General features: G+C 52.7%; 5 protein-coding genes and 3 non-coding genes across 8 annotated transcripts; 5 read left to right on the forward strand and 3 right to left on the reverse strand.

Moving 5' to 3' along the window:
- Positions 1 to 85: 85 nt before the first annotated feature.
- Positions 86 to 6,377, forward strand: CRN1 (Coronin-like protein crn1). The gene is made up of 8 exons (XM_062906480.1): positions 86 to 493; positions 595 to 1,387; positions 1,449 to 2,204; positions 3,718 to 3,806; positions 3,872 to 4,014; positions 4,076 to 4,222; positions 4,282 to 4,855; positions 4,914 to 6,377. The coding sequence occupies exons 1-8, from the start codon at positions 275 to 277 to the stop codon at positions 5,799 to 5,801; spliced, it is 3,609 nt and encodes a 1,202-aa protein (XP_062762126.1). The 5' UTR covers positions 86 to 274; the 3' UTR covers positions 5,802 to 6,377.
- Positions 2,545 to 2,617, forward strand: QC763_0110500. The gene has a single exon. It is a non-coding gene; the product is annotated as a tRNA-Val (tRNA).
- A 58-nt stretch (positions 6,378 to 6,435) lies between the features above and the next one.
- On the reverse strand, positions 6,436 to 7,608 carry QC763_711160 (uncharacterized protein; the record flags this gene model as incomplete). The annotated part of the gene is made up of 1 exon (XM_062916111.1): positions 6,436 to 7,608. One exon carries the CDS (start codon positions 7,606 to 7,608, stop codon positions 6,436 to 6,438), a length of 1,173 nt encoding a protein of 390 aa, XP_062762127.1.
- A 592-nt stretch (positions 7,609 to 8,200) lies between these two features.
- QC763_711170 (uncharacterized protein) lies at positions 8,201 to 14,859 on the reverse strand. The gene is made up of 5 exons (XM_062916112.1): positions 13,628 to 14,859; positions 13,160 to 13,564; positions 9,980 to 12,766; positions 9,560 to 9,924; positions 8,201 to 9,493 (listed from the first exon to the last, which is right to left on the reverse strand). Exons 1-5 carry the CDS (start codon positions 14,207 to 14,209, stop codon positions 9,385 to 9,387), a joined length of 4,248 nt encoding a protein of 1,415 aa, XP_062762128.1. The 5' UTR covers positions 14,210 to 14,859; the 3' UTR covers positions 8,201 to 9,384.
- A 2,186-nt stretch (positions 14,860 to 17,045) lies between these two features.
- QC763_0110530 lies at positions 17,046 to 17,117 on the forward strand. The gene has a single exon. It is a non-coding gene; the product is annotated as a tRNA-Trp (tRNA).
- A 339-nt stretch (positions 17,118 to 17,456) lies between these two features.
- Positions 17,457 to 17,528, forward strand: QC763_0110540. The gene has a single exon. It is a non-coding gene; the product is annotated as a tRNA-Trp (tRNA).
- A 500-nt stretch (positions 17,529 to 18,028) lies between these two features.
- QC763_711180 (uncharacterized protein) lies at positions 18,029 to 22,786 on the reverse strand. Its single transcript, XM_062916113.1, has 4 exons — positions 22,458 to 22,786; positions 22,298 to 22,398; positions 18,771 to 22,235; positions 18,029 to 18,705 (listed from the first exon to the last, which is right to left on the reverse strand). The coding sequence occupies exons 1-4, from the start codon at positions 22,709 to 22,711 to the stop codon at positions 18,176 to 18,178; spliced, it is 4,350 nt and encodes a 1,449-aa protein (XP_062762129.1). The 5' UTR covers positions 22,712 to 22,786; the 3' UTR covers positions 18,029 to 18,175.
- Positions 22,787 to 22,954: 168 nt separating this feature from the next.
- QC763_711190 (uncharacterized protein) lies at positions 22,955 to 25,778 on the forward strand (the record flags this gene model as incomplete). Its single annotated transcript, XM_062916114.1, has 3 exons — positions 22,955 to 23,448; positions 23,502 to 25,367; positions 25,428 to 25,778. Exons 1-3 carry the CDS (start codon positions 23,185 to 23,187, stop codon positions 25,776 to 25,778), a joined length of 2,481 nt encoding a protein of 826 aa, XP_062762130.1. The 5' UTR covers positions 22,955 to 23,184.
- Between the last annotated feature and the right edge of the window lie 827 nt (positions 25,779 to 26,605).

Consider the following 26,605-nt stretch of genomic DNA (forward strand, 5'->3'; position numbering starts at 1 on the left):
GAGCTTCGAGATTCAAAGATTCAAGATGCGCTTGGTTTATTTGGACATTTCCTGGTTGGTCAAAGCTTCTTCTCCAAGCAACAACCACAGCTCAACGCCTGGGATCGGACGGCAAATAATAACACGGCCAGCGCAGCTATACCGTTCAAATATCTCTTGATACTTTTTGACGTGATGGGTCAACCGTGTTCCTTTTTTGCTTCTTGGTATCTGCATCAAAAAGAGGCATCGAGCAAAAAGATGCGAATAGGGGGCGCTCTTGCCCCCTTATTCGATGCTGAGAAATGACATGATGTCCGTTCGAGGAAGCCGTGAGCGATTGTCTTGGTTATTTTTGGAGGAAAGATCTCATCAACCTTGTTGTCCGAAACATGACTTTCTCCTTTTTTTTTCTTTTTTTTTTCTTTTTTTCTTCCTTTTCTTCCCACAATATGCCACTCTGGTCTTGCTGTTTTTTCAACAACACCTTCCCCTCCGGGACGGGAGAGCTTCGGTGCGCCTTCCGAAGCCTCAGAGGATACGAGGCTTGGTCGAGCCTTCAAACTCCCAGAACTATGAAATCTTCTACCCACCTTTCTCTGCTGACATCTCCAGTGTCTGCATCGTCCATCGTCATCCCAGTGGCATCAGCTTTCTCCCTGCCACTGTTGTACTCCCGGCCTGTGGTTACCATCCCAGGCCTTTGCTTTCTTTTGCTCTATGTTATCATCAGACTCCCTTGCCAGAATGGACAACCTGACTAGCGCCTCATCGGGGAGCTCCATGTCCCCAACGGCTACGGACAAGGAGACCAAGTTGAACCCCAAGTCTCGCGTTTCCATCTTTGCCACGCTTCGTCGCAAGACTTCCCGAATTTTTGTTACCAAAAACACACCTTCACAAACACCAATGCCCTTTACAGATTATCAACCACAGCAAAGACGACGTTGGTTCAACTCTGTAGGTGGCCGGCACTCTCAACGGCAGAACATTCGGGACCACTTTGAGCGCGACGAAAGGACAGAAACCCCAACTACACCAACTACACCAACACCGTACTCGAACAGAGATGGCCCAACCCCTCCTCACTCGCCCGCCAGGCGGTTGTTGAGGACGACTAGCTCCATGTTTCTCTCGCTCCGTGGCAGGTTTCAACAAGAAAGCCCCGGCAGCCCCGAGAGTCACTATCAGCAAAGGGCTAGCAATGATGATGACAATGGCAGTGATCATGTCACCGGCGTCTGCGATCCAGTCGTACCAAAAGCTCCCGTCCTGGCCTTGCCGGCGGATGTCAAGACAAGAGCAGGTTGGCTAAGCCGCCGAAGCTCTTTTCAACTAGGCGTTCAGAAGGCTGTCCAGGACACGGTCGATAAGAACTTCTCTTTGGACTCTGCTTATGACACACCTGGTAAGTCTATGCTTTCCTGCACATCACAACGGACATGACTGACCAGGAGCTACCTCCATAGTATCCCTTGGCCCGCGAAGCCGTCCGACATTGCCACCGCTTACTACCATAGCTTCGATGAATTCTTCGCTAGAGGAAGCTTCACGTCTGTATGACACAAGAATCGGTTTGCTGACCAGTGCGAGGGACGGTTGCCTCACTAGTCCAAGCATGTCAACTTGTGCAAACCCGTCGGGGACCCCCCGGGAGTTTTCCTCGGACTCGCCAACTCTTCCCAGCAGTAGTCAGCAAGACTCGGCTCGGACATCGCTAGACACGACGGTGAATGGCAACAGCAACTCGTTGAGCAGCCCCAAGACGTTTTCATCCAATGTCAGCATCCCTTCCCGCCAGCGCCGTATTCTGTCGGATTCTTCCTGGTCGCCAGAGTCACCAGAGGCACCGGTTTGCACCGCCTGCGGAAGCGCCAACCAGTCTCGTCTGATGGAGCGAAGCCTATGCGAGCTCAACCAACTCAGTGATGAGGAATTGGAGGCACTGTTTAGGAACAAACTTGGGGGGTTGTCACTGGTTTCGGTGGCCTCATCGAGGGGACATTGTGGTCCATATGGCAGCGGCAGTAAGGTTGGTGCTGACGAGGCGGCAGAGTTGGAGCTGAACAGAGCAGAGGAGCAAGATGACAAGAATACAACGGCGAGCATCTTGGAAGGGGATTCGAACATGTGTGCGAGCACTCCGAGGCGGTCTCTGCGGGAGGAGCTGTTGCAGGTTGGGGAGGCATCGCAGATTAGCTGGAGTACCTCACAGCAGCTTGAGGGTGAGATGGAGTAATGAAGCAAAGCATGATATCAGAGTAATGGTACGACAAAAGCGGTTTGGTAGTCAGATTGGAGTTGGAGTTTAACGGTTGGTGGTTTTATTGGTGCTGCTTTTGGGAACATTGAAAGGAAGAGAGTAGCTTGCAAGGCCGAAAGGCAAGATATAGTGTTTAGGCAGAAGTTATACAAACAGTTGGTCAGCCTTCAGTTTTGTGACCTGTGTTGTTGGTTAATGCACCTGGGAGACAAAAAGATGTTTCTCATGCCCAAATGAAAACAAAAAGAAATGGTCAAAAGGATTGGAAGAACTCTTTCAAGAGACCCTGATGATACTGACTTTGACCGACCCAGGGATCGAACCTGGCACCTTTTGTGTGTGAGACAAACGTGATAACCACTACACCAGCCGGCCTCGGATGAAGATGGCAGTCGCTGGTGTGATTTATAATGGAGATGCATGACGGTATGGAGTTGCGGGGGACCGCGGAGGAGCTTCAGCAATTCCATAGCGAATGGAGACAGAAATAGGAGGGCCCCACCCTGTCAATATTGCGACCCCCCTAATTCCCCTGAATCGACCGATGCGAGTTTCGGTTTTTTTTTTTATCACAGTGTCAACAAAGGCCCGTCGCTGAGGAAATGGCTTTTCTCCATCTGACCCCTTTTCTGCCCACACCAGGAAGACAAAAGAATTCTTCTCCCTTGACGCTAGAAGGCCGGCAAGAGGGGTGGAATGCGACCGTACAGTAACCAAATTACAAAAGATAGAAGTGATCTCCAAGCCCAATGATGGACGCTGGACGCTGGTGGAGGGGCATTCCCGGCGGGAGCGACTGCTAAGCAACCAATGGGCTTGCAAGGAGCAGGGAGTGGACGGACCACCTTCTCCCAGGGAACACCGCCTCGGGCGCCTCAGACCGCGCTAATCTTGGAGCCGTGCATGGTGTGCATAGGCCTGGCTGCCTTTTCGTTAGCAACCTGTGGGAGGAGGGGGTGGTTTATCTCAGCTTCAACAGGGCTGATCTTCCTTCATTAACCTAGGAGCATTTCAACGAGCGACGACTTCTTGTGAACAGGAAGAGAAAGGAAAAAAAGTCACACTTAACTACTCTCACAACTTTTACACACACACACACACACACCACCACCCGTCTCTCTTCGTTCTTCTTGTAATTCCTTTTCTTTCTTTCAATATCCCCTCTCTCTTTTTTTTGGTCAACAGCAAGAGCAAATAGCAATTCCAGATGGCTGGCCGTTTCGTGCGCGCGTCGAAATATCGTAAGCTTTTGAACCCACCTCCCCTACCTACCGAGAGAGAGAGAGACACCGACCGACCGACCGACTACTCCGACGAGCAGCTTGTCGCATTGCGCAATCACCGAGCCTCATCAGTCGCGTGCTCTGGTGTTTTTGGGCAGTTCCCGACGCCAGCGCATGCGATTGCGACTGAAAGAGTGTTGTAGTAAGAGGAAGGATGATACTGACAGGCCGTTTGCTTTCTTTTTGTTTTAGGACACGTCTTTGGCAAGCCCACCAAGAAGGAGTTTTGTTATGACAACCTTCACATCAGCCGCAATGCTTGGGACACCAACTTGCTCAAAGTAGGTGTTGCTGCCCGAGAAAGAAACGGAGTGGGGAAGCTCACCAATGTTGTTTTTCTGGCTAGGTCAACCCCGAGTACATCTCCGTGAACTGGGAGTCGAGTGGTGGTGGTGCTTTCGCTGTCATCCCCGTAAACGAGCGCGGCAAGCTCCCCGACCAAATACCGCTGTTCCGTGGACACACTGCTGCTGTGTTGGATACTGACTGGTGCGCATAATATCCTTGGAGTGTTGTGGGTTCGAAAGGAGATGGTCTGACTTGCGACTAGGAACCCGTTCAACGATCGCATCATTGCCTCGGCCTCGGATGACGGCAAGGTGTTCATCTGGGAGGTGCCGCAAGGGTTCACACTTCATACCGATGCGGAAGAGATTGTTGATGTAGCTCCTGTTAGCAAGCTGGGTGGACATTCCAGGTAGGGAGTGGTGCTTTGGCTGCTTGTCGAAAGGGGCTGCGAAGCTGATTGGTTTCCAGGAAAGTTGGACATGTTCTCTTCAACCCGGCCGCCGAGAACATCCTGGCCTCTTCTTCCGGCGATCAGACTATCAAGCTGTGGGATATCGGTACCGGGCAGGCTGGTCACACTCTGAAGCACCCCGAGATTGTGCAGAGCTTGTCGTGGAGTGCCAATGGCGCCATGTTGGTGACTACCTCGAGAGACAAGAAGCTCCGCGTCTGGGATGTCAGGCAGGAGAAGCCGGTCCACGAGCACCCCGGCCACGAGGGTGCCAAAAACAGCCGTGCTGTGTGGCTCGGCGAGCACAACCGCATTGCCACTACCGGCTTTTCGAGGATGAGTGAGCGGCAAATCGCTCTCTGGGAACCTGGTCGCGCGCAACCCATTGGCGGCTTCACTTCTCTCGACTCCATTTCTGGCGTTTGCATGCCCTTCTGGGACGACGGATCCAACTGCCTTTATCTCGCTGGCAAGGGTGACGGCAACATTCGCTACTTTGAGTATCAGAACGACAAGTTCGAGTTCCTCGCCGAGTACAAGTCTGGTGATCCCCAGCGTGGTGTCGCTTTTGTTCCTCGTCGCGGTATCAATGTAAGTCGCTTTTTTGTTCTTCTTTTCTATCGGCAACAGATTCTCTGACAGACAACAGGTTCACGAGAACGAGGTTATGAGAGGTTACAAGACGGTCAACGATACCTACATTGAGCCCATCTCTTTCACCGTGCCTCGTCGCGCCGAGACCTTCCAATCCGACATTTTCCCTCCCGCTACCGGTGTCAAGCCCGCCATGACTGCCAAGGAGTGGTTCAACGGCAAGGAGGGTCTTCCCAACAAGATCGACTTGGAAAGCATCTATGACGGCAATGCTCCTGTGGAGGTCGCTTCCGACTACAAGCCTCCTGTTGCGATTCCGGCTCCCGCCCCGGCTCCCGCCCCGGCCACCGCGCCTGTTGCCTCGCCCAAGAAGGAGCCCGAGCCGGCTCCTGTCGCCCGTGCCCCTGCTCCTTCGGTTGCTGACCAAAAGACCTCCATCTCGGCCATGGCCAACAAGTTCCAGGACGATGAGGAGTCTGGCAATGATTCCGAGGCCTCGAGCTTCGAGGAGATCTCGCGTCCCGCTCAGCGCCAGAGCATCATCATCAAGTCACCGAACAAGCCGTTCCCGATCGCGACTACTCCCCCTCCCGGCACCAAGCACTCTCCTAGTCAGGTGTCCCCTGTCAGATCCCCCGGCAATGTAACACCTTCTGTGAAGCATACCCCTACTCCCTCGGCAGCTACCGCCGCTGCTGCGGCTGCGGCGGCCACGCCCTCTGGGACTCCTATCGAAGTGTCTCTGGAGCAGATCAAGCACCTCTTGGTCCAGCAGGCCGTCATCATCAGCTCCCAGAGCGAGAAGATCACCTCCCAGACCAACGTCATCAACCGCCTTGCCAGCGACGTCGAGACCCTGAAGAAGCGGGTCGAGGCCGGGTCGCAAGAGCAGAGCGAGCGGATCCGGCTTCTGGAGCTGGAGTTGGAAGAGGCCCGATCTTGAAGGGTGAACTTTTTGACCGACCTCGAGTTGAAAAGATTGGCGTTGGATCTTTTTTTGGTTTTGCTTCTGGGAAGCGGATTTCACACACACAGAACAATGCATGTGAGATGTGTGTCATTACGAGCTATATGGGTTGTTTGAGTTTTTTTTTTTTCTCTTTATTAAAGACTAATTTGGGGGAGAGGAAGGACTGGAGGGATTTTTTCTTTCCTGTGTTTTTCTGTTGGTGAAGACATGGTCGGATGGAAAAAAAGAGAAAAGTCCTGGTCTATCTCTGGCTTTTTTGGTTGATTTGGGTTGTTTTGCAAAGTCTTTTTAGCGAAGAATAGGGGAGGGAGGTGTTTGTTTGGAAGAAGACTACTGGGGGGAGGAGGGGAGGGGAAGCAAGCAGGCAAAGCGAACAAGCAAAAAAAAAAAAAAAAAATCAAATACCCATGATTTTTTTCATTATTTTCTTGTTATGCGTATATGTACATTTAATGTCCCCGTCTCTGAGACATGACAAGATCAATAAAGGGTTGTTTTCTATAACTTTTGTACTCTATTCTGAGTTATGTCTAAAAGTGTTGAAGTGTGAATTACATGTTGAATCTTTGTCATGTCCTCTCCTTTGTTTAACATATGAAGGTGTCGTCTATCGGCAGCAAGAGCAGGTATTGTAAAAGTTGATGTCATCGTCGTCATCGAACTCGATCTCATCCAAGATCTCTTGTGTAGTCTTTTGCTTTGCTTGTTGTTGCTGCTGTTCCGCTTCCCTTTTTCGCCCCATGACAAAAGCGTCGATATCCAACTGCTTCAGCTCCTCCTCCTCCTCCCCTTTTGTCTCCTCCAGCAACCCCCTCAGTTCCTCCACCGTCGTGTTGTCCACCTTCCCCTCTGTTACCAACCCCTCCAGCACTTTCAAATTCTGCTCTGCCCCCTCCCTTTCCATCGACGTCAGCTTTCTCCTTTGCGTTTCCAACCCCTCCCTCGCTTTCGGTTCCGTCTTCCACTCCCCTCCCTCACTCCCATTCTGATACCCCACCCCCCCTCCCCTCCGAACGACAACCACCTCGTGCACATGTCCCGGGTGCTCGTCAACCCACCCCGCGCCAGTAACGCACCCGCCAAAACTCTCATCATGAACACCCCTCGGCGTCAACCTCAGCGGCAACCCCCTGCTCATGCTCTCCGGTAACCCCCGATAAAACCTAACCAACACCCCCAACCTCGAGAGGACCTTTGGCACGGCGAGGATGACTACCTTGACTGTGTACCCAGCCCCACTGAAAATTTTGACTATATCCTCAAAATCCCCCGGATGTCGACACGCGCTCTCAACCAAGACCGGGATCTGCGCTTCGGCGGCGGCGGAGCAAGCCATTGATAACCAGACTCTGGCAGAGGGGGAGGCGAGGGCGGAGGCGAGGGCGGGATGGAGGGTTAGGCAGGGTGTGTAGAAGGGGTGGTGGGTTTTGTAGGTGTCTGCTATCAGGTGGCAGGGGGGACGATTGGGGGAGGGGGATAGGGAGGAGGATAGGAGGGGGGCGAGGCGGGTTTTGCCTGAGCCGGTTTGGCCGAGGAGGATTATCGCTGTTGGTTTTGGGGAAGAGGGTAAAGGGGTGGGGGGGATGAAGGGGGTTATTTCTAAGGGGAGGATGGAGGTGGTGAAGATCTGGGATTGTTGTTCGGGGGTGAGGTGCCAGTGGGGGGGGAGGGAGGGTTGTTGAGGGTTGTTGTTGTTGTTGTTGTTGTTGTTGTTGTTGTTGTTGTTGTTGTTGTTATTATTGTTGTTGTTGTTGTTGTTGTTGGAGGAGGAGGAGGGCATTTTGAGGGTGGTAGGTGGCGGTTGATGAGGTGAAATGGAGATAGATGCCCGGGGGGGAAGGATGAGGTGAATTTGGAGATGCTGAGCTGCGGATCACTCAGAGGCTCATGTGCTGTTGTTTGGCGGGTGGGTGAACCGTCAAAGACTTTCAAGAAGAAAAAAAACTCACGATATCAAAGAAGGAAAGTTTGGTTTATATATGTATACCACCTACACGGATACAACCCAGCTTTACGTAAGGCACCGCCGAACCGTGGGGCGAATCACAAAATGTCTTGGCTGGAGGTGCGAGAGAGAGACAATGTGGGAGTCAGGGAGGGGCAGAACCTGAGTTCGGTGCCCACTTTGAACGATCACGACATCTCGGTCTCTGGTGTAACAACCCGGAAGGATTTCTCTTCTACTACTATTCCAAAGCCAGACACCTCAACTTACAGAATCATCTCAGTATCAAAACAAGACTCAAAGTTCATTGGCATGCCTTGGAAGTTAGAGAGTAATGAGTGTCAACTTAAAGCGAAGATAGCATCGAGATGAAGGCTAGGCTTCAAATGATAACCCAACAACGGCAAATGCACTTGGACAACTATTTTCGTAACGATTTTTTAATTTTCATTTTGTCGACTCGTCTACTAACTCCACCTCTTTCCCGCTCATTAGCTATTATGTCATCTCCCAAGAGACATATTCTATATGCCCCTCCCATAGGATCGTCCAAACCTTCCTCCATGGGCCACATATCTATCTATCTTGCAATCTTTCACAAAGCGCACATGAATAATCACGCAAAGAAAACATCGAGAAGAAAGTCTAAAGCAATATTTCGATTGATGCCCCCAACACCACACAACCTAGCAAATCAACAAGATGGGGTAGGAGAGTAAGAAGATGACAGCAACAGCACTCAACGAGCAACAAATACACCTGTGTGCATAAATCTGAAAATATAAAATCTGTCGGTGAGGTAACAAACCCCAAATAACAACCAGAGCGAAATCAAGAGAACAGCACAAGGAAATAGCAGCAGACATAAGAGACGAATCCAAGTAGCAAAAAAAAAAGAGACGAGTTTAACCCTCGGCAACAGCAACTACCAGATATAGAAACAAGAAGAGAGTAAAAAACTATTTCCCCTCCCACTCTCTATCTTCCTTTGCCGGCCAGCGAAACATCCATCCACTTTTCCATCATCCCTGCCATATTTAACCCCCATCCTTCATCTTCGTCGTCAAGTCACCTTCCCAGCCCTTCCCCCTTCCAACAACAGAAAACCGTTGCCAGCCAACCTTGCCCCCAAAGTCTGCCAGCAGTGATGTGTCGTAAGAGTGAAGAACAGTCCTCAAGGGACACGAGAAGCCAAGTCGAGACCTTGGAATGACCCGTAAACAACGAAGAAAGTCAAAGGAGTACGACGATGTTGATGAACAAAACGACTTTTGATAAGGCATCGTACCAATACTCAACATGAAAAAAGAAGGGTGATGTCGAGAAGAAAAAACGCCTGGAAAAGCAAATAAGCTGTTGACAAAAAACCGGGTGCTTGCCCTCCTCCTATGTCCGTAACTCCGTTGGTAAAAAAGAAGATCTCATTCCCTTCTTCGTGGCGGATTGTTGTCTTCTCCCCGATGACGAGAAGACTCTATTTGAGGTATCACAAACTTTTGGTGAAAAAAAAGAAAACCGTTTTGAAGGCCCCCGTCGCAAATGCAAATGAACTAACCGCCGAGTCTATGCATACTCTTCATGAATGCGAGACTGATGCAATGAAAAGACCCTTTACTCCTTCTTGTCCGAGGTGACAGTCGAGTCGAGCGACGCCTTGGGGAGAGCGGGCGACGCGTGCGCTGATGGAGGCGAACCGGGGTGATCAGCCTCAGCAAGAAGTCTGCAAATACATGTGGGTCAGTTATGGTCCATATACGGCGAGTTAAAGAAGCGAGTAAAAACTTACGCAAATGCATTGGCGTGGCCAACCGAGTCGCGCTGCGAAACTGGGGGTGTCCCGGTGCGTGAGGAGACACCGGAATCCTCTCCGGTACGCCCAAAAGCACCACCGGGTCCTCCCATGCGTCTACCGCTATTGCTTCTAGAGTTGAACATCGAGGTCGGGCCGAATGAAGCCATGTTCTGGCTGGAGCTGCGGTTGGATGAGCCCTTCAGACGACGGAGATCGTCGCTAGCCACCGTGTTGGGAGCCGCATTAGCGTACGAGAAGTTTCTCGAATCTTGACGACCACCCATGGGGCGACCACCAGGGGCACCGCGCTGGTTGGTGCGGGCATTTTCCGCTGCCTTTTGCGCAGCAGCAGCTTCGGCCTGCGAAATTGTTAGCAACATAGTCTCGAACACTAAAGGGAGATGCACGGCTTACCTCGGCGCGGACTTCCTCGAGGGTCTTGGGGCCCTTGTTCTGCTCCTTGGAGTGCCAGCCACTGCGGCGCAAGTCCACAATGTCCATGAGCATGAACTTGAGACGACTGGGAAGAGTCGGCAGATTCATCATGGAATCGATGCGCTGGAAATAGGCATCCATCATAGGTCGGCCCTTCTCAGTGCTATCCAGAGTGCCACCAATCGTTCTGAGCAGCTTGGTGAGAGATTCAATCTCGGCTTCATCAGGGAGATCCTGGTACTCGAGCAACTTGCGAACACACTCGTGCATGATGCGCTCTGTCAGCATACCCAGCTTGAAGAGCTCACCAATGAACTGGACGAGACCGAGACCGCGACGCTTGGCAGCCGCAGCAATGTAGTATTCGTCTGAGAGCATGGCCGCCTCGGCAGTCTTCTTCTCATCGCCCTCCTTGACCTCAGGAGGAGGAGGCAGGTTAGACTTCCATCCTCGCTCGAACTCAGTCTGGCAGCGGTTGAGGAGATATTTGCGGAAAAGGGGACCACCGCTGATAACGTTGCCCTGTTTGTCCGTGACAGTCTCATCGCGGATCTCGGGGCTCATCGACTCGAGCATGCGCTTGCAGAACTTGGCATACATGGAGGCCCAGTGGGCTTCGTCTGTCGCCTTCTCGAAGGTGAGCTGAATGACTTGGCGAAGTGTCCGACCGTCCTGCTCGTTCTTGGACTGCGCGGCGATGGTGAGGATTTGATCGGCAATTTTGTCGAATTTCTCAGGAGTCATCTTGTTCAGGGCAGCCTTGACCTTGCGCTGCACCATTTCGGGATCCATGTGGCCATTTTGAGCCACGGCGGTCGGGTCTTGAGGCTTGTTGATGCTGGTCGGTTTCCAACCCGTCGCCGAGACTTGAATGGGCTTGAGCTCCATGCCTGCAGTAAGGGGCATAGTCTTCGCAGCTTGGGCCTCGGCCTTTGCGTTGTTAAAGTTCCCTTCTCTCTTGCTGCCTCCGCGTCTGCTACCGGTGCGGGGAGAGGGCAAGCCTCCAGCAGCTGAAGGGTTCCGGCTCATGCTCGTAGGGAAACCACCACGACCAAAGCCGCCCATAGTGCCCATGGGGGGTCTTCCTCCCAGACTGCCTTGTGACATGGCAAACCGTTGCTCCGAGGTCGTACCAGGAGGAAGTGGTTTGGCGCCAAACTGGCCCATGGCTCCGCCTGAAGGGAAAGCGGACGACGCACCAGCGCGGGAACCTTGACGGCCGGAGCCGCCGCCCGGGGTGCGGGCCGAGGCCGAACGATCCGAGTCGCCAATCAAAGTCTTGACCTGTTGGTGAAACTCCATAGAAGGCTGCTCAGTGAACACCTGCTTGAATTGCAGCAAAAAAGCAGCGTCGTATTTGAAGACCTTGCCCTTCTTTGACACCGCAGCGTTGAGAGCAGGATTGGGTGAGCGGACACCCTCGGGATAAATGTCCAACTTCACGCCTGGGAGGAAGCGGGCGGAACGAAGGGACTGCAGCGCGGCACTTGGCTGAGGGGCCTCGACCTGGGCAGTCTTGAGGGGCGCCAGGTTCAGAGCGGCAGGCTTGCCCTTGGGTTTGTCTGCGCCAGTCTTGATGGCTGGGGGAGCCGCGGCAGCTGGCTTTTCGCTGATGGCAAGCTCCTTCAAGTCCTTGCTGAGCAATTCGGCCACACTGGAGGAGCCGCCCTTGGCCCGCTCCTGCTCCCTCCGCTCCTCTAGGATCTCCATCTCGCGTTCCTTGGCTCTGAGAGCTTCTGGGCTATTCTCAGCCGCTTTTTTGGCTTCTTCAAGGGCCTTCTGGGCTGCCTTTTCGGCTTCCTTCTTGGCGGTGATCGCGGCCTGTTCGGCTTCACGCTTCGCATCCTCTTCCTCCATCTCCCGAATCATGCGCTCCATGTATTCCTCCTCAGTCTCCTTCTTCTCCTCCTCCGTTGCTGGCTTCTTGGCAGCCCCTGCCTCGGCTTCAGCCTGAGCTTTGGCTTCGGCTTCCGCCTTCTTCTTTTCCTCAGCCTCTTCGGCAGCCTTCTTCTCAGCGGCGAGTCGCTCCTCCTCGGCGGCCTTTTCGGCAGCAGCCTTCTTCTCCTCAGCAGCCTTTTGCTCCTCAGCAGCCTTTTGCTCCTCAGCAGCCTTCTTCTCGGCGGCAGCTTTAGCCTCGGCCTCAGCAGCTTGTTCAGCGGCGGCCTTGTCCGCAGCAGCCTTGGCAGCAGCTTCGTCGTCCTTCGCCTTGGACTCGGCAGGCGTGATGGTGGAACCCATTACCTTGTTCTTGAACTCATTTCTAACCTGCTCGATTGTCTTGCTAGAGGCGCTTTCATTGCGCACGTGGGATGGAGTCGCCGACTTGGGGGGCGGAGTTGGGGTGGATGCGATTACGGGAGGCGTCTTAGACTGCTGCGTAACCGGTGGGGCGGGGGAGGGAGGAGCCTTTATAGAGTTGATGTCGAGAACATTACCGTTGGGGTCCTTGATTACAATGCCACCCTTCTTGGGACGAGCAAATGTCGAGCTGACAATCGCAGGCGCAGCGGCGGCTCGTGGCTGGGGGGTGCCTTGGGTCGAGGGAGGAGCTGGGGCAGGGCCAGTGCTCGAGGCTGGACGATCTGAAATCTGTGAAGCATTACGGGACATAGGAGGGGCACCCGAAGGGGGCTGGTAGGGCGCTTGTGGCACAAAGTTTGGCTGTCCTGGGTTGAAGCCACCGGCCGGAGGGAGGTATGGGTTACCCTGGCCCATGTATGGCTGGAAAGGAGGAGCCCGATAGGGATCCATGTACGGCGCGCTCATCTGTAGTTTGGTTTCGGTTAGCAGCCTTTCAAAATTACGGCTTTCTGGTGATAAGTCGATGGGCCCCATGAAAGGAGGACCCAGCATGGGCGCCCCGCGCCTGGGATCAAAGCTGTATGGGGCAAGCGGGCCATCCGAATACTCGGGCGGTGGGGGGCCGCCGTTGAACTCCTGATGGAAACCGACTCCTTGTTCCCACACCTTGCTCTGACGTCGAGGCTTCTGGGAGAGCTCGAGGGCTTTCTGTTTCTGGGGAGCGCCATTGGGACCACGCATCTGCTGGGAAGCCTTGTCCGCCTCTCGGCGAGCTTGCTTCTTGTTTTTGTGCGGCTTGAATGAGGAAGAAGAAGTAGAAGAAGAGGGGGGGTTTGTGGGAATGAAGGGGGACTTTACTGGTTGTTGATACATGTTCATGGCAGGCGGGTAATAGTTGGGCGGAACAGGTTGCATAGTGTTCGGCTGCATTACTGGAGTTCCGTGGGCCATGGTGGGAGTGCCAGCAGGGCTAGCACGATGAGGTTGGGGAGAGGCAGGGTAGCCGCCCCGATACGCAGGCATTCCACGACCGGCATGTCCAGCGTTGGGACCAGAGAAGTTCCGGTTGTTTGGGGGAAACCCCATGTTGGGGTTGTTGTTGAAGTTATGGCCGTGGCTGAAGCTGCCACGTCCACCGCGACCACCTTGGAAGTTGCCACGACTGTGACCAGGGCCACCGTGCTCACCATGGGCCGAAGCCTGGGAGTCCCGTCGAACATGTGGGCTCTGAGCCATAGCGGCACCGTGCTGCTTCATGTGACGCTGAGAGGGACCGGTTAGCAAGGGACTGCGGGAATAATCAGACATGTTCAGATATGTACTCACATCAGCGTCGCCGGGGAAGCTGCCAAAGACAGGACCCTGAGCTGGGGCACCAGCGCGTTGGGCAAGCCCACCACCACTCTGGTGGCTCTGGGGAATGGGCGATGGGGAGTGAGCAGGAGACGCCACTCTTGGGTTGGCACCACCTGGAATCGGGATAGGTGTCGCTCCAGCAGGCTGGGGAGTGCTGTGAGCAATGGCTGGCGACTCAAAGCCGAACTTGGGGATCGGGCCACCGACGGGACCACCGTTGGCAAGATGGCCGGCCGGGGCGTTGGCACTGATGGTGACAGAGGGCTTCCGGGTGTGATCAGCAACACTGCCGTTGGCAATGGTGGTTCCGCGAGCGACAGGCATGGCGGGGGTAATGTTCTGTCTGCCGTTCACCGGCTGGACATTTGCGGACTTTCCATTAGGAGGGACAGTCGAGCCAGCCACCACGGGCGGGTGAGAACCCGTCGCAATCAACGGGGTTGAGGTCGGCTTCTTGTTCGCACCGGCTGCGGAAGCATACGACGGGGCAGCTACGGGAGCGGTGTTGGAAGTAGCCGGCGTTTGGTTGGATTGACTCGCAGTAGAAGTCATTAAGAAATCGGTTGCTCGAAAGCTCTGTTCTTCTCGAGGTGCGCGGTTTGTTGTATCGGGTTGATTGCGGGGGAGGAGTGGTGGTGTGAGACTAGGGTCGAGATATCAAATCCGACGACGTTTGCTGCTGCGCAAAAACGAAAAAAAAAAGTCCCGGCGAAAAGGAAAAAAACAGTCGCTCCAAAAGTCAGATAGACAGTGTGGAGTTGCCGTTGGCTTAAAATTGCGTGCAGTCGCTTTCACACTCGAAGAGTCGGGTGGTTGGGCGTGCAGGGCAAGGCAAACTCTATCGTGAAAGAGTGTGGTGGTGGGAAGTGGGAGATGGGTTGTCGCAACCGAAAAAGTTCGAGGCGACAAGAGAGCGACTTTGCCGGATCTGCTGGAGAGAGCCCACAACAAACTGTCTTGGGAGGGGGGTAAGGTATTACCTCTGCTCTGCTCTGTCAGGTCTGAGAGAGGGGCAGGGTGAGGTGGGTCGTAAATCTCTGCTTCTCGGGTGGAGAATATGAGAGAAGACGTGAATGGAGGTGCCCGTCAGTGAGAGACGTTTTCCTCCTCGAAATCCACAAGATGGTTGTGAAAAAGTGGTGGTGGAAAATCGAAAAAGAGGGAAAAATTTGGGCACTGCAGCAGCTGCTTTGATGGTTGGTGAGGCGAGGGAAGGGGGGCCCTTGCCCAGGCATCTCTCGCCGCACCAAAAAGTTAAATCAAGCCGCCGCAAGTACCTGCCTGTGATTTGCTCCCCGTGGTACCTCTGCCCCACTTCTGCCCACGTCCCAAAGCTTGGACCAGGTGAGTCTGCCACACACTTAACGCTGACAACCTGCTGCTTCGTTAAGTGGATTCACTGATGAGTGCTATTCTCTAGGCCTCTAGGTATGCCAGACTCTCGGGTTGGCTATGAACTTTCAGATATTGGCATGTGCATGAGGCTGAAGTTGTGAATAAACTTTGAAAGTCACCTCAACCACGCCAGTGACATCAAAGGCTGTCAAGCTATGGACGACGGGAGCCCTGCCCTAGGCACTGGCACAAGCACCGCCGGCTCACTGCTCACTGTGAAATTATCCCGACACCTCATGGCAGCGCAGTGTGGTGCAAACAACACATCTGGGTAGGAAACATGTGCTCAACTTTGTTTTTCTGTCCATCCATACCCCAGTGAGGATTATGAACAAACATTCATTTCAGGTACACAATAGCAGACCATCGCGGGGTGCCCTAAAGAAAGTTGATGGGTCTGGATGCCATTGTCCCCAGGCACTTTCGACTAGAAAGTCTTATTGTCCCTGGGTCTCTTTCCTATTGTCCCGACTCTCTTTGAGGCATCACACTCGCCTTGACAACCTTTCACCGAGGACATACTGGTCTGTTCCTATCGGCAGAACCCAGGGTTTTGGATCATCTTCTGGCAAGAGAATGGAGGTGTCGTTGTGTTCATACATGAATATTCATCAAGTATCTAAGTGTACTTGTATAGTCCCCTTCCCCAGATAAACCCCCACTATGACCCCTGCCCTCTTTACACTTTAAGATTCCAGACCACCCACCACTGACTCCCGATGACTGGCTTTGACTCCTTCATCCCATGTTCCCTCTCTTGCATGATCTTTTGCATGCATGAGCCCTGAAAGGCTCTCATCGCCCGGGGTGACCTAGAACTCGGTTCAAGTCGGTCAGTCGGGATGGCGGCGAATCGGTCGCTGCCAGCGTGCCAACTTATTGCTGGAGAAGCCAACAGAGCCGCCGCTCCACAACTGGGCAGCCGGGGGCATACGGGGGTATGGCATCACAGTGAGGAGTTTGCAAGAATGGAGATGAAGGTAAGCCATCGATGGACCTTTCATACATATCCTTCCTTCTACCAGTGACCCGCCAATATTCACGGGAATGCGTCAGCTTTTTGGGCCGGTAAAAAGCAAAAAGTGTTGGGCTTGCTAATGAATGGAATCCGGGGTTGCTTTCTTGCATCTGGACAACTTGCATCCCGTCTTTTTGGCCCAATTAAACAAAGGACGGGCTTTGTGCGACAGAAAACGATACTTTGCCCTATGGAGCTCTTCTTGACATAATTCCCGCTTCATTATTAGCCCGAGGGATAATTATTAGGTGCTCGTCGCATAGTAATCTCGCCCGTTTGGCTTCACTTCCTCTCCCATCAAGTCATGGTAACTGAAACAGACGTCATCAGAAAACGCTTAGACTAGCCATGAGTCGGCCCTCGAGTTAACAGCCCGTCCTATGGCACCCATTTAATTCGTAATTCCTCCTTGGTCCTCTTGGTCCTCCGCTGCTCCGGCTGCTTAGGTCTCGTCTCGGAGAGGTGGTGGCAAACCGGTGAAGAAAACCCTCCATATAGGGGGGCTCAGGAGGCGACAGCCGACAACCAAGACTCTCCCCATTTGGGCAACTTGCAAACTCGGGTCCTCTTCGGTGCCTTCAGGACCACACTGATACCCAACCATTTCTGTAACTGTTGATTATCGCCCACCGAACGGCACACTTCGGGGCATTTACGCACAAATCAAAATCTCGCCACTGGCACATGCGTGTCTGTCTGGTCCAGAAAATGAGCTGAGATAAGGTGCAAAAAAAGTCTACGAATCGTACACCCGTCGCAAGGCACTTTTGTGGTAGGACTACGACGGTTGAATCTGACTCACCCAAGCCGGTGACGAAGTGGCTCATCTTGCAGATATTACCTCGGATATGTATAGCCTTGAGGGACTCTGTTGGTCACAGCTCAGAAAGATGTTGAATATTGAGTTGTCAAAAAGCACTATTCACCAATGGAGGGTGGGAAGTGAATAGATGGCGCAAAAGATGTTATCATGTTTGACCCCGACCCGATTTGAACGGATAACCTTTCGATCTGGAGTCGAACGCGCTACCGTTGCGCCACGAGGCCTGCTTTGCTTTGGTGTTGATGGAGCTGAAGAAGAAATTCTGGGGTTAGGATAGGAAAGGGAAGGGAAGGAAAGGGAAGGGGGGTAGAGATAAGAGCAAGGAGGGGAGGTGGTTGGTGAGGGGGTTGAGGGGGGGAGGTATGGGTGATAGGGGCCTTACAAGATGGGCGTTAAGGAATACGGTGTTAGGGTTGTAAAAGGGGAAAAGGGAGACAGCGCTGGATTGGGATGTTAAGACTCGAGGAGGAGCTCGTAAGGGGTAATCGGCAGAGTGGACGAGATGATGGGAAGAGGCAGAGCGGGCGAGATGATGGCTGAATGCCGACACCAACTCCAACGAAGGCCTCGTGGCGCAACGGTAGCGCGTTCGACTCCAGATCGAAAGGTTATCCGTTCAAATCGGGTCGGGGTCATATCTGCACGAGATTCCACACTTCAGTGGAGTTACATCATTTTTTTTGGTGTTTTTCCCCTCCTTTCGCAATTCTCAATAGGGGTCTACTAGGTACATAACGGGGCACCATATACGTTACATATAAAAACCCTTTAACCTTAGCTGAAGATCTTCGAAGGCAAGGATATGTAGAGAGGGTAGCTGCATGATGGCGACACTGTATGCGCTAGAACACAGAAAGAAAAATAAGGCAGTCAGGTGGTGCCCCAAGCTATTAGAAAACGATTCCCTCTTTTTTATGGTTGAATTGCATGTGATTGATTGTACATGACCAGTGCTTGACTTGGTTGTGTTCGAACCTACCATATCCTTTCGTTGTCTGGTACGGACGTTGAGGTGGTGCAAAGCCAGACGATGATAACGGTAAGCCCCCAGACAGCCACATAGCCTGACTGTTGTGGAGGATCAGCGGAGAAAAATCAATTCCGGAGGAAATATGTATATGGGAGAGATACAAGCCCTGCACTTATTTTCATCTCAACTGCAAAAAGAGTTCTCTTATCGAAGTACAAAAATCATGTACAAAACAAAAGCTCTTCATACACCACCTGTCGTTTGCTGCCTGCCTGTATGGAAAACCCGCAAGGTGCAAAGTAGCTAGTAGTCTCAATCCTCTTCAGCCTCAAAACCCTCCACTTTCCTCCCCTCCTCCTCCTCCTCCTCCTCACCTCCGGCACCAGCTGCCCCCTCATCCTCCAGACCCGTATCCTCTAGTACATCCCTTATCTCTACATCAACAGAAGGAACAGCAGCCTGAGGCAAGAGCTTCAGCTCCTCAACCTTGGTCTTGGTCATCTCATAGACATACTGTCCCAAGTGCTCGACCCCTTGCATAGCAGCCTCGCCCAGCACCGCCGTTGCGACCGCGGTGTTGTCTGCGCTGCCATATCCTCCCTCTTGCTGTTCAACAACCAGCGGCCGCTCCGAAGGCCACAACTCCCCAGTCACCAGCGTCAACTGGTCCGGCCGTTTGAGAAGCAGCTCGAAAGCGTCCCTCAGTTCATAGCACGCCTCGAAAACCTCACGGCGACCGAGAATGTACAATCCCAACCGCGCGCGAGAAAGAGCCACCGTCAGGCGGCGGATATCTCTCAGGTAACCAACTCGGGACGTGCGGGTCAACGAGAGGATGATATCTGTTGAATATAAATTAGTAAAAGGAGCAATAGCCAGTGACGAAAAGGGGTTACTCAAAACGCACAATCATTCTGCTCTCCCTGATACTTATCCACCGTCGTCACGATCCTCGGCAGACCAAAGATGGGATTCTTGGCGCACCGATGCGCCAACACATCCCTGATCAACGCTTTCTGACCGGCATACGTGGCCAGTATGCTAATCTTGGAGGCTGGGTAGCCTAGCAGACGCATGTACTGGTAGATGGCCACCGCATACTCGGCCTCGCCCAGATTCTGGATGAAATGCGGCGTGGGCTCTGTCTCGCCCTTGCCCTTGTAGTCAGGGACATTGATGAACTGATAATCATACTTGAAGCCGGCGTTGGCGGTGGTGAACTCCTTCTCTGTCCGGGTATGCGGAAGGTCACCGAGCTGGGGATACCGCCATTTGTACAAGCTCGAAATAGATGGGCGGGCGCGGCCTTGCTGGTCAAGATTGATCATTGGGACGCCGAGACGCACCAAGCGGGAGAAGAGGGACTGCTCTAGGTTCGCGTAATGGCGAAAAGCGAGACCCTGGATGACAGGTGAGTTTTGATAGTGGTCACCACACAGGACAACTCGTTGAAGCGCCAGTTGGCCATCTTTTGGCTTCTGCAGAGCAAGCGGGATGAAGTTCCCAATCTCGGTGATTTGAGCGGCCTCTTCCATGATGACATTGTCGTACTGGAAACCAAGCGCCGCGATCTCGCCCCGCTTCATGGCAGCGTGAGTCGAAGTCATGGCAACGATCCGTGCCTCGTTGGTAAGAAGATAGTTGGCTTTGTCTTTGTCCCTGCGCAGAATCTCAAAAGGCAGAACGTCTGCGAGTTCAGAGAAAATCTTGGAAATGTGCCGATAGCACCCATTGGCAATTTCTAGGACAGTCTCACGAGCTGCCCCAGGCGGGAACAGCGGCTGAGGGGCATCTGCAAAATACCCATGGAATGGAAACACTGTGACGATATCTTCTGGGGTAGCATCCTCAACCTTGATAATCTCATTGAACTTGGCCCACGCAGGTTCAATGTAGACGGAGTTGAAATAACCAGCCGTTTCCGCAGAGCTTCCGTGTGCACCTGGTGCGCCAATGCTCGCGGCGAGACGGTTGACTTCATACAAGAAGCGTTGTCGGTTCTCCAGGAAAGATTCTACCCGTCCGTGCTTACTGAAACTGCCCTCGGTCTCAAGCTCTTCCTCGCCATGACCCAGACGAAGGAGATGACGTTCGTCAATATCCAAAGCCACGATCTTGGCAAACAGCTGGTTCAGAGCTTGATTGCTGTGAGCTATGAGAAGCGTCTTCTGTTCTGGAAAGTTGTGGTAGATGTTGTTGATGATCTGCGTGGCAACGTCTGTCTTGCCAGTACCAGGAGGGCCAACAATGACTGTCAGGCCTGGCTGTGTCCCCGAGATGATCGCCTCAATTTGGGTAGGCGTGAAGCGAACACTGTTGAGTTTTGGAGCATCAACAGGATAGGGACCATTATTTGGTGGTTTGTATGTCGAGACTTTGAGGGTCTCAATCTCCGCGATGAGGGCAGGCTCAGCATCCCGTCTTCGTTTCTTGGAAGGCTTTGATGGAGCCTCTTCCGCTGGCTTCTCAACTGTCTCGAGGACATATGGCGGGCCAAAGCTTCCAGAGACATCGTCGTCTGGTTCGACAATTTTGCCTGGCAAGCTTTCGACAAGATGCTGCCAGTCCAGGAAGGTGTCACGGAAGTTGACTTTTCTCAGCCGGTTTGCCAACTGTTTGTAGTTGGCACCGGCCGGATCACCATAGCCCAAGAATACCTCGTGCAACCAAGGAGCAAGAGGGACATCAGACAGTGTGAGATCCTGAATAGACTCAAGCACTGGCTTGAAGTTGTTTTCTCGGCCGCTTCTTCGGACAAGCAGGTTGATCCCCTCGTACACATCCTGCTTACCCTCAGTGTCGTCCTTGAAGGCCTTAGCGTCAAGGCGAAGCTGAAGTCTCCGGATGTCGCTGCGATTGTGACCATCAAAGTACGCCTGAGCGTCGCGGATTGCCCGCCCTCTGTCATCAAGCACCTGGATGACCTCAGCCGCGCGGACAGCCACCAACCCAAGCTTTTCTGCCTCCGTAACTGATGCCCCGCCGTTCGTGGCGAGCTTAGGTTTTGAAGCGTCCACCGCCAGAAGGAACAGCACATCATCAGGGCGCAGCGATTCCCACTCACGCCGGACATGTTGTGGAAGCTTTCTCAGGTCAATTGTAACCTCTGCTCGCACGGTTGATGGTTTATCATCGCCAACCAAAGGAGGCACAGCTTCCAGAATAGTAGGCTTGGTGATCTTCAAGGCCATCTTGGAGAAACCTGAGAACACCGTCTCGCCTGAGCGTTTCGCTTCCGGTTTTAGCCTGGAAAGAACACTTTCAATATCCTGACGGATCGCATAGAAGGCCTCGCACCGATACAAAATCATTGATCGCCACAAGAAATCGCCCACGGAAAGATATTGCAGATTCAGTTTTGGGAGCGCAAGGGGATGAGACCCATCGTAATGCTCAGTCCTCCCGAGGCCGACCTCAAAGAGGGACTCTTCGGTTGGTAAGAGGCTCAACTCACTTGCCACTTCCTGGAAAGTCTTTCTCCGCTCGAACTGCGACAGCAAGACTTCTAGGAGGAACCTTCTCCCTATGGGTACCTGGACAGAGTCTGGATACGCAGTACGCAAACCTAGGAGCTTGCAAAGCGACTCAATCTCGTCATCGGCCAATACCGTAAGAAGGCCCTCGAGCTCGCTCTTCTTGTCGATGGCGCCGTAGTTGGACAGGGCCAACACCGTCAGCTTATCCTTGAAATGTTTGAGCGCAGTTCGCTGAAGCTTTGCAAGATCACCACAATGTCTGTCATATGCCTCCGTTTTGCTGAGCTGAGCACCCGTCTGCTCATCGATTGTGAAATATGTGTAGTGTGAAAATAACCTGCACAGATCTCGTAGCAAGCCGTTGGCCTCATCGTTATAGACTGGTGAGAGAACCAGAGCTGGCAAGACGTGAAGATCCTGCAAAAGTGTGTTGACGTAGCGCCTGGTTGGAAGTTGACTTTGCAGATCGGTCAGGAACTCGACGAAACGCTCGCAATACAAAACTTGGTCTGGCTTGGCGTTGTCGGTATGAAGGAGGTTCAGGAAGTTGAGGACAGAGGTATACAACCAGGACCGCTCAAAACGTAAACGGGCTTTGGTAGCATCATCAGCCGCGTCATATCGCTTTGCAGATGCCCTCCAGGCCTTCCTCCATTGTGTGTTGGAATCAAGTATGGCATCCCGCTTGTCGTCTGTGGAAATATTATGCCATATGGAGATGGAAACTAGAGGCGCGCATTCTTTCCGTACAATGGTACAGTCGAGACTCAAAAAAGCATGAATGATGAAAAGAAGCACATGGGTCTTGATGGCCCATGAAAGAGAGCTGTCCACGGTCAGGGATAGCGCACGTCGAAAGAGGTCGGAGAAGTCAGCGGGGCGATCACTAAATATGTCTGATGCAAATTGATGTCAGTACTTCAAGGTTGTGTCAAGTTTTGGGATAGGGAGAACTTACCCCAAGTGTCTAGCCTTTCCCTCCGCTTCGCGTTCACTATCAAGATAATGAGAAGAACATGAAAGTTGGACGAGTCCTCGCCATACCCAGGCCACAAGTAGCTGTACCCATCATTGTCAGATCAACCGAGTTATGATTCAAGACCAAGATCCCAACATACCTCTCCAATGCCTGCAAGCCCTCAAGGACCAAAAGTGATTTGAGGGGGAAGTTCTCCTTCTCCAGAGTGTCCCAGATCTCTCTCTTCAAGACATCATTGTTGACCTTGACCTCCGCTGGTTTCCTTGGCAGCCAGTGCTGCCGTGCAAGTGTCGCAAACTCGCTCTGGCCCTCCAGGTCCTCGACTGTTGGGCGACCCGACGCAGCGTTCGATCCGGAATTGGCGCTGCTCTTGACTCTTTTGGCGGGAGGCATTGTGGCTGCTGAGGGAGTCGTGGGCAGCAGGGCGAGGTGCAGGATCAAGAAGTTGTTGATGCGTTGCGCGGCCGCATGAATCTGGAAATTTATTTATCATAGCGACTGGGACGCGGCAAACCAGCTCCAAGCTCCCGTCCTCCAAGACAGGCATCCAGTCAGCCTTGTCCACTGTGCGTCAATCACTGTAGCCCACTGTCACATGTTGGCGTCCAGCAGTGCCCCGCTGTTTTTGCCGCTAACCGCTGGGGATCAGACCCACCTCCAAATTCCCATCCTGGACATGCCTGCTGCATCAACATCCATCAGCCTTGCCTGTTCGCGATAATCTTCCATCCTGCACCTTCAATTGAACCCCAGCCTCTTTGCCATTCGAGACAACAGCACAAGTCCCAGCTTCTTAATTGTAAGGAACATACATGGATGCTTGATCTTCAGATAACGCCACCGCCTCAATTCAACTACCCCTCACGATGCCGGCGACAATCGTCGACAGCCATGGCATACCGGCTGTCGCCAAAGCTGGCGAAGGAATTCGCCAGCTTTTAGAACATGCCGAAACCGTCAAGCGAACTTCGTCAATAGAACCACCTCTTATCGAATCCCACTTTGATGATCTTCGCGGTCGAATGAACAGCGTATACGATGAGGAGCCTATGGACGATTCGAGCGAGGCGAAGACGGCGCGTTTCGCCATCATCGAGACCGCTGTGCGCGATACATTCAAATATTTGGTGGTGAGTCGGACAATACACACTTGAGTTCTCGAATGTATGCTCACACTATGTAGTCAAGAGCATCGATCGATTCACCCGAGTTCGTCAAAGTTTGGAACCTCTTTGACATCCTCTCTATCCTCTCTGACAGTGAGCTTTGCGACCCTGCCCTTCTGCTGTGGCTTGTGGAGGAATTACTCGATAGCCAGACAGTGGCCGGTTGCCGTAAGGTCTTTGACTTCCTCGAGTCGCGCCGCGAAAGGATCACAGCGAAGCACTTTAAGCAAAAACAGCTCGTCATTCTTCGAACCTGCAATGAGCTCTTACGGCGTCTGTCCAGGGCTCTGGACCCAGCATTCTCTGGTCGAGTCTTGATCTTCATGTTCCAAAGTTTTCCCTTGGGGGATAAAAGCTCGGTCAACTTGCGGGGAGAGTTCCATATCGAGAACGTCACCACTTTCGACCAGATCCCGGCAAAGACCGACGGGGATGGGGACAAGATGGATGTGGACACGGATGTCGGCACAACCGGTGACGGTTCACGGAGAGGCAGGTCCAACGATGTCGACACGAAAAAGAAGGCGCTGGACCCAGATGCTCTGTATCCAATTTTCTGGGGGTTGCAGGAGTTTTTCAACCAGCCAAAGCTCCTTTTCGAGGCCAGTCATTTTGCCTCGTTCAAGTCCGGGCTCGAGGCCACCATGGCTACCTTTTTGAGCATGAAATTTGAACAGCCACCCCGCGTCAAGGAAAGGCCAGACAGGTCAGTCGAGGAGCCGAAACACACCCTCAAGCGAAAGCGAGAAGAGAGCAACGATGCTCTCTCTAGCGGCTTCAACCCCAAATACCTTACCAGCAGGGATTTGTTCAAGCTTGAGATCAGTGATCTGACATTCCGGCGGAATATTTTGATCCAGGCACTCATCATCATGGAGTTTTTGCTTGCTCTTTCACCAAAAGCTAAAGAGAAGCTGGCCACCGTAAAGGTGCCAAACAAGTCTGTCACTTACTCGGAAAAGACACTGAGTGAAGAAGACATCAAATGGGTTGTGGAGACGAAGGAGTCCATCAAATCATACCTCAAACTCGGCCCAGAAGGACCACACTTTTGTCGACTTGTCGAAACGGTACTTTCAAGAGATAAGAACTGGGTGCGGTGGAAAGTCGAGAATTGTCCTCCGATCGAGCTGCCGCAACTGTCGCCAGACGTGTTTGTCGAAGCCAGAACCAACGCCGGAAAACTCGCGACTACCAAGCGGCTACGACCTACCCCTATGGGCTCTCTCAATCTAGACTTCCTCGAGGATGATGACGAGGAAAGAGCTCTGAAGAAGCTCAAGGATTGCCACCGCTACAAAGTTCCTAGTCTCGACAGCTACAAAAAAGGAATAGCCGATGATGACTTCGAAATCGGAATGCCAACAAACAACGAGTCCAAGACGGCAGCTATTGAAGGCAAGGCCAGTAAGGCTTGGCGAGCGCTGAGAATTGCGAGCAAGAGCAAGCTGGTTCTCTTTGACAAGATCGAAGATGACGACAAGATTGATGTCATCTTTGAAGAGCTACCTGCTGAGAAAGACGAGGATGATCAAGAAATCACGAATGGCGAAACCGCCTTCCCCGAGGATAGGAGGCCAATTGTGGTTGTGGACGCTGGTAAACATTCTCGGGCTGCTACAGGTCTTGCAAAGCAGCTCTATGCGCATCATCCGAAAACGTTTACCAAGGTGGCCGTCCATGTAACACGCAAACCGGCAGAGGGCGAAGTAAACGGGAAGGACTTTCATTTTGTTGATACCCAGGCTTTCAACATGATGCGGGACGGAGATCAGTTTCTCGAGTTCAGCGAGGAGGGTGATGACACTCACGGCACAAGTAGGAAGGTGGTGGATGCCATCGTCGACAACGATAGAGTTGCCGTGATGGAGATGACTTTTGAGGTAAGCTTCCAGCATGTCCTGAACACATGTTGCTGGCATGTGTACTGACTTTCATTACAGGCTGCGCAGCAGGTTAAGGACAATGGCTATGATGCCAGATTCATCTTCATCCAAGCTCCCGCTCCCGAGGTGCGGGAGGGCCAACTCAAAGAGAACGGCCTGTCTGAAGAACAAGTGCAGCAAGAAATCAAGGCGGCTACAGAGGCGGCAGAACACGCCAAGTCGTCGCCAGGGTTTTACGAAGCGGTGGTAGATGCAGAGTATCAGGCCTTGGAGACGGCGATTTTTGGCGTGGAGATTGGGACAGATAGTATGGAGGCTGGGGCCCCGGCCGTGACAGACGAAGGCGATGGGAAGAAGGAGGAGGGTGGTGGCGATGTTGCCATGGATGATGCGATGCCCTTGTCGTAATTTTATCGCATCTAGCCGGTGTGGCTGCCTTGTCTTGTTACTAGCTGTCAAATGAATGATACCCCATAGCTACTATTACTTGTTTACTTCTGGACTCTCGGGTACCGGTGCCGCGGGTTCAACCATCATCGCCCTTACCATCTGGCGGTGCATAGATACAGGCCTCGAGGGATGATAAACAGACCTATCGACCATCTTGAGACCCGGCCGGCAATTCTGAGTCCATTGATGCTTGTTCAACCACTCTCGCTATTTTGAAGGCCGATTGACTGTCTTTTGGGTCTCGTCGACGATATGCAGGGTTGTAATACTCCTGCTGGTTGCTGTTTGGGGTCGGTGATGCTGGTATGGTTGGAAGGCTCCACCATCGGGGACCGCGATCGCTAGGTGGTTATCATTTGATCCAGACTTCAACGCCAACAATCTTCTCTTACCTTTGCTGACCAATTCTAATCGTCACTCGCTCACTAACCCTGGGCGGCGTCTCTTTCTTTTCTCAAACGTTACACCCCGAGCCTTCCATTCATTCTTCAACCCAGTCTCCATCGCTATCGAGAGCACACAGCCGCACGATGGAACATCTTGTGCAAGTCCTATAGCCAAGTTGCATACTCCACGACAGGACAACCATCAATTCTGGATTCCAAAATCCAACAAAATTCCAAAGCAATCAGGACCTTCTCAGAATTTGATCTGTCAATCGTCTTCGACATAAGCGGCTCAATTGGACAAGTTATCTTGTCACCCACGTGACACCACCGACCGCTCGTGGAACTTGTGTGAACGGCTTTCAGGTACGTGAGCAGTGATGATGATTATCATGTCAA

Source organism: Podospora pseudopauciseta (assembly GCF_035222475.1).
Source record: "Podospora pseudopauciseta strain CBS 411.78 chromosome 7 map unlocalized CBS411.78m_7, whole genome shotgun sequence".
In the NCBI taxonomy this organism is placed as follows: Eukaryota; Fungi; Ascomycota; class Sordariomycetes; order Sordariales; family Podosporaceae; genus Podospora; species Podospora pseudopauciseta.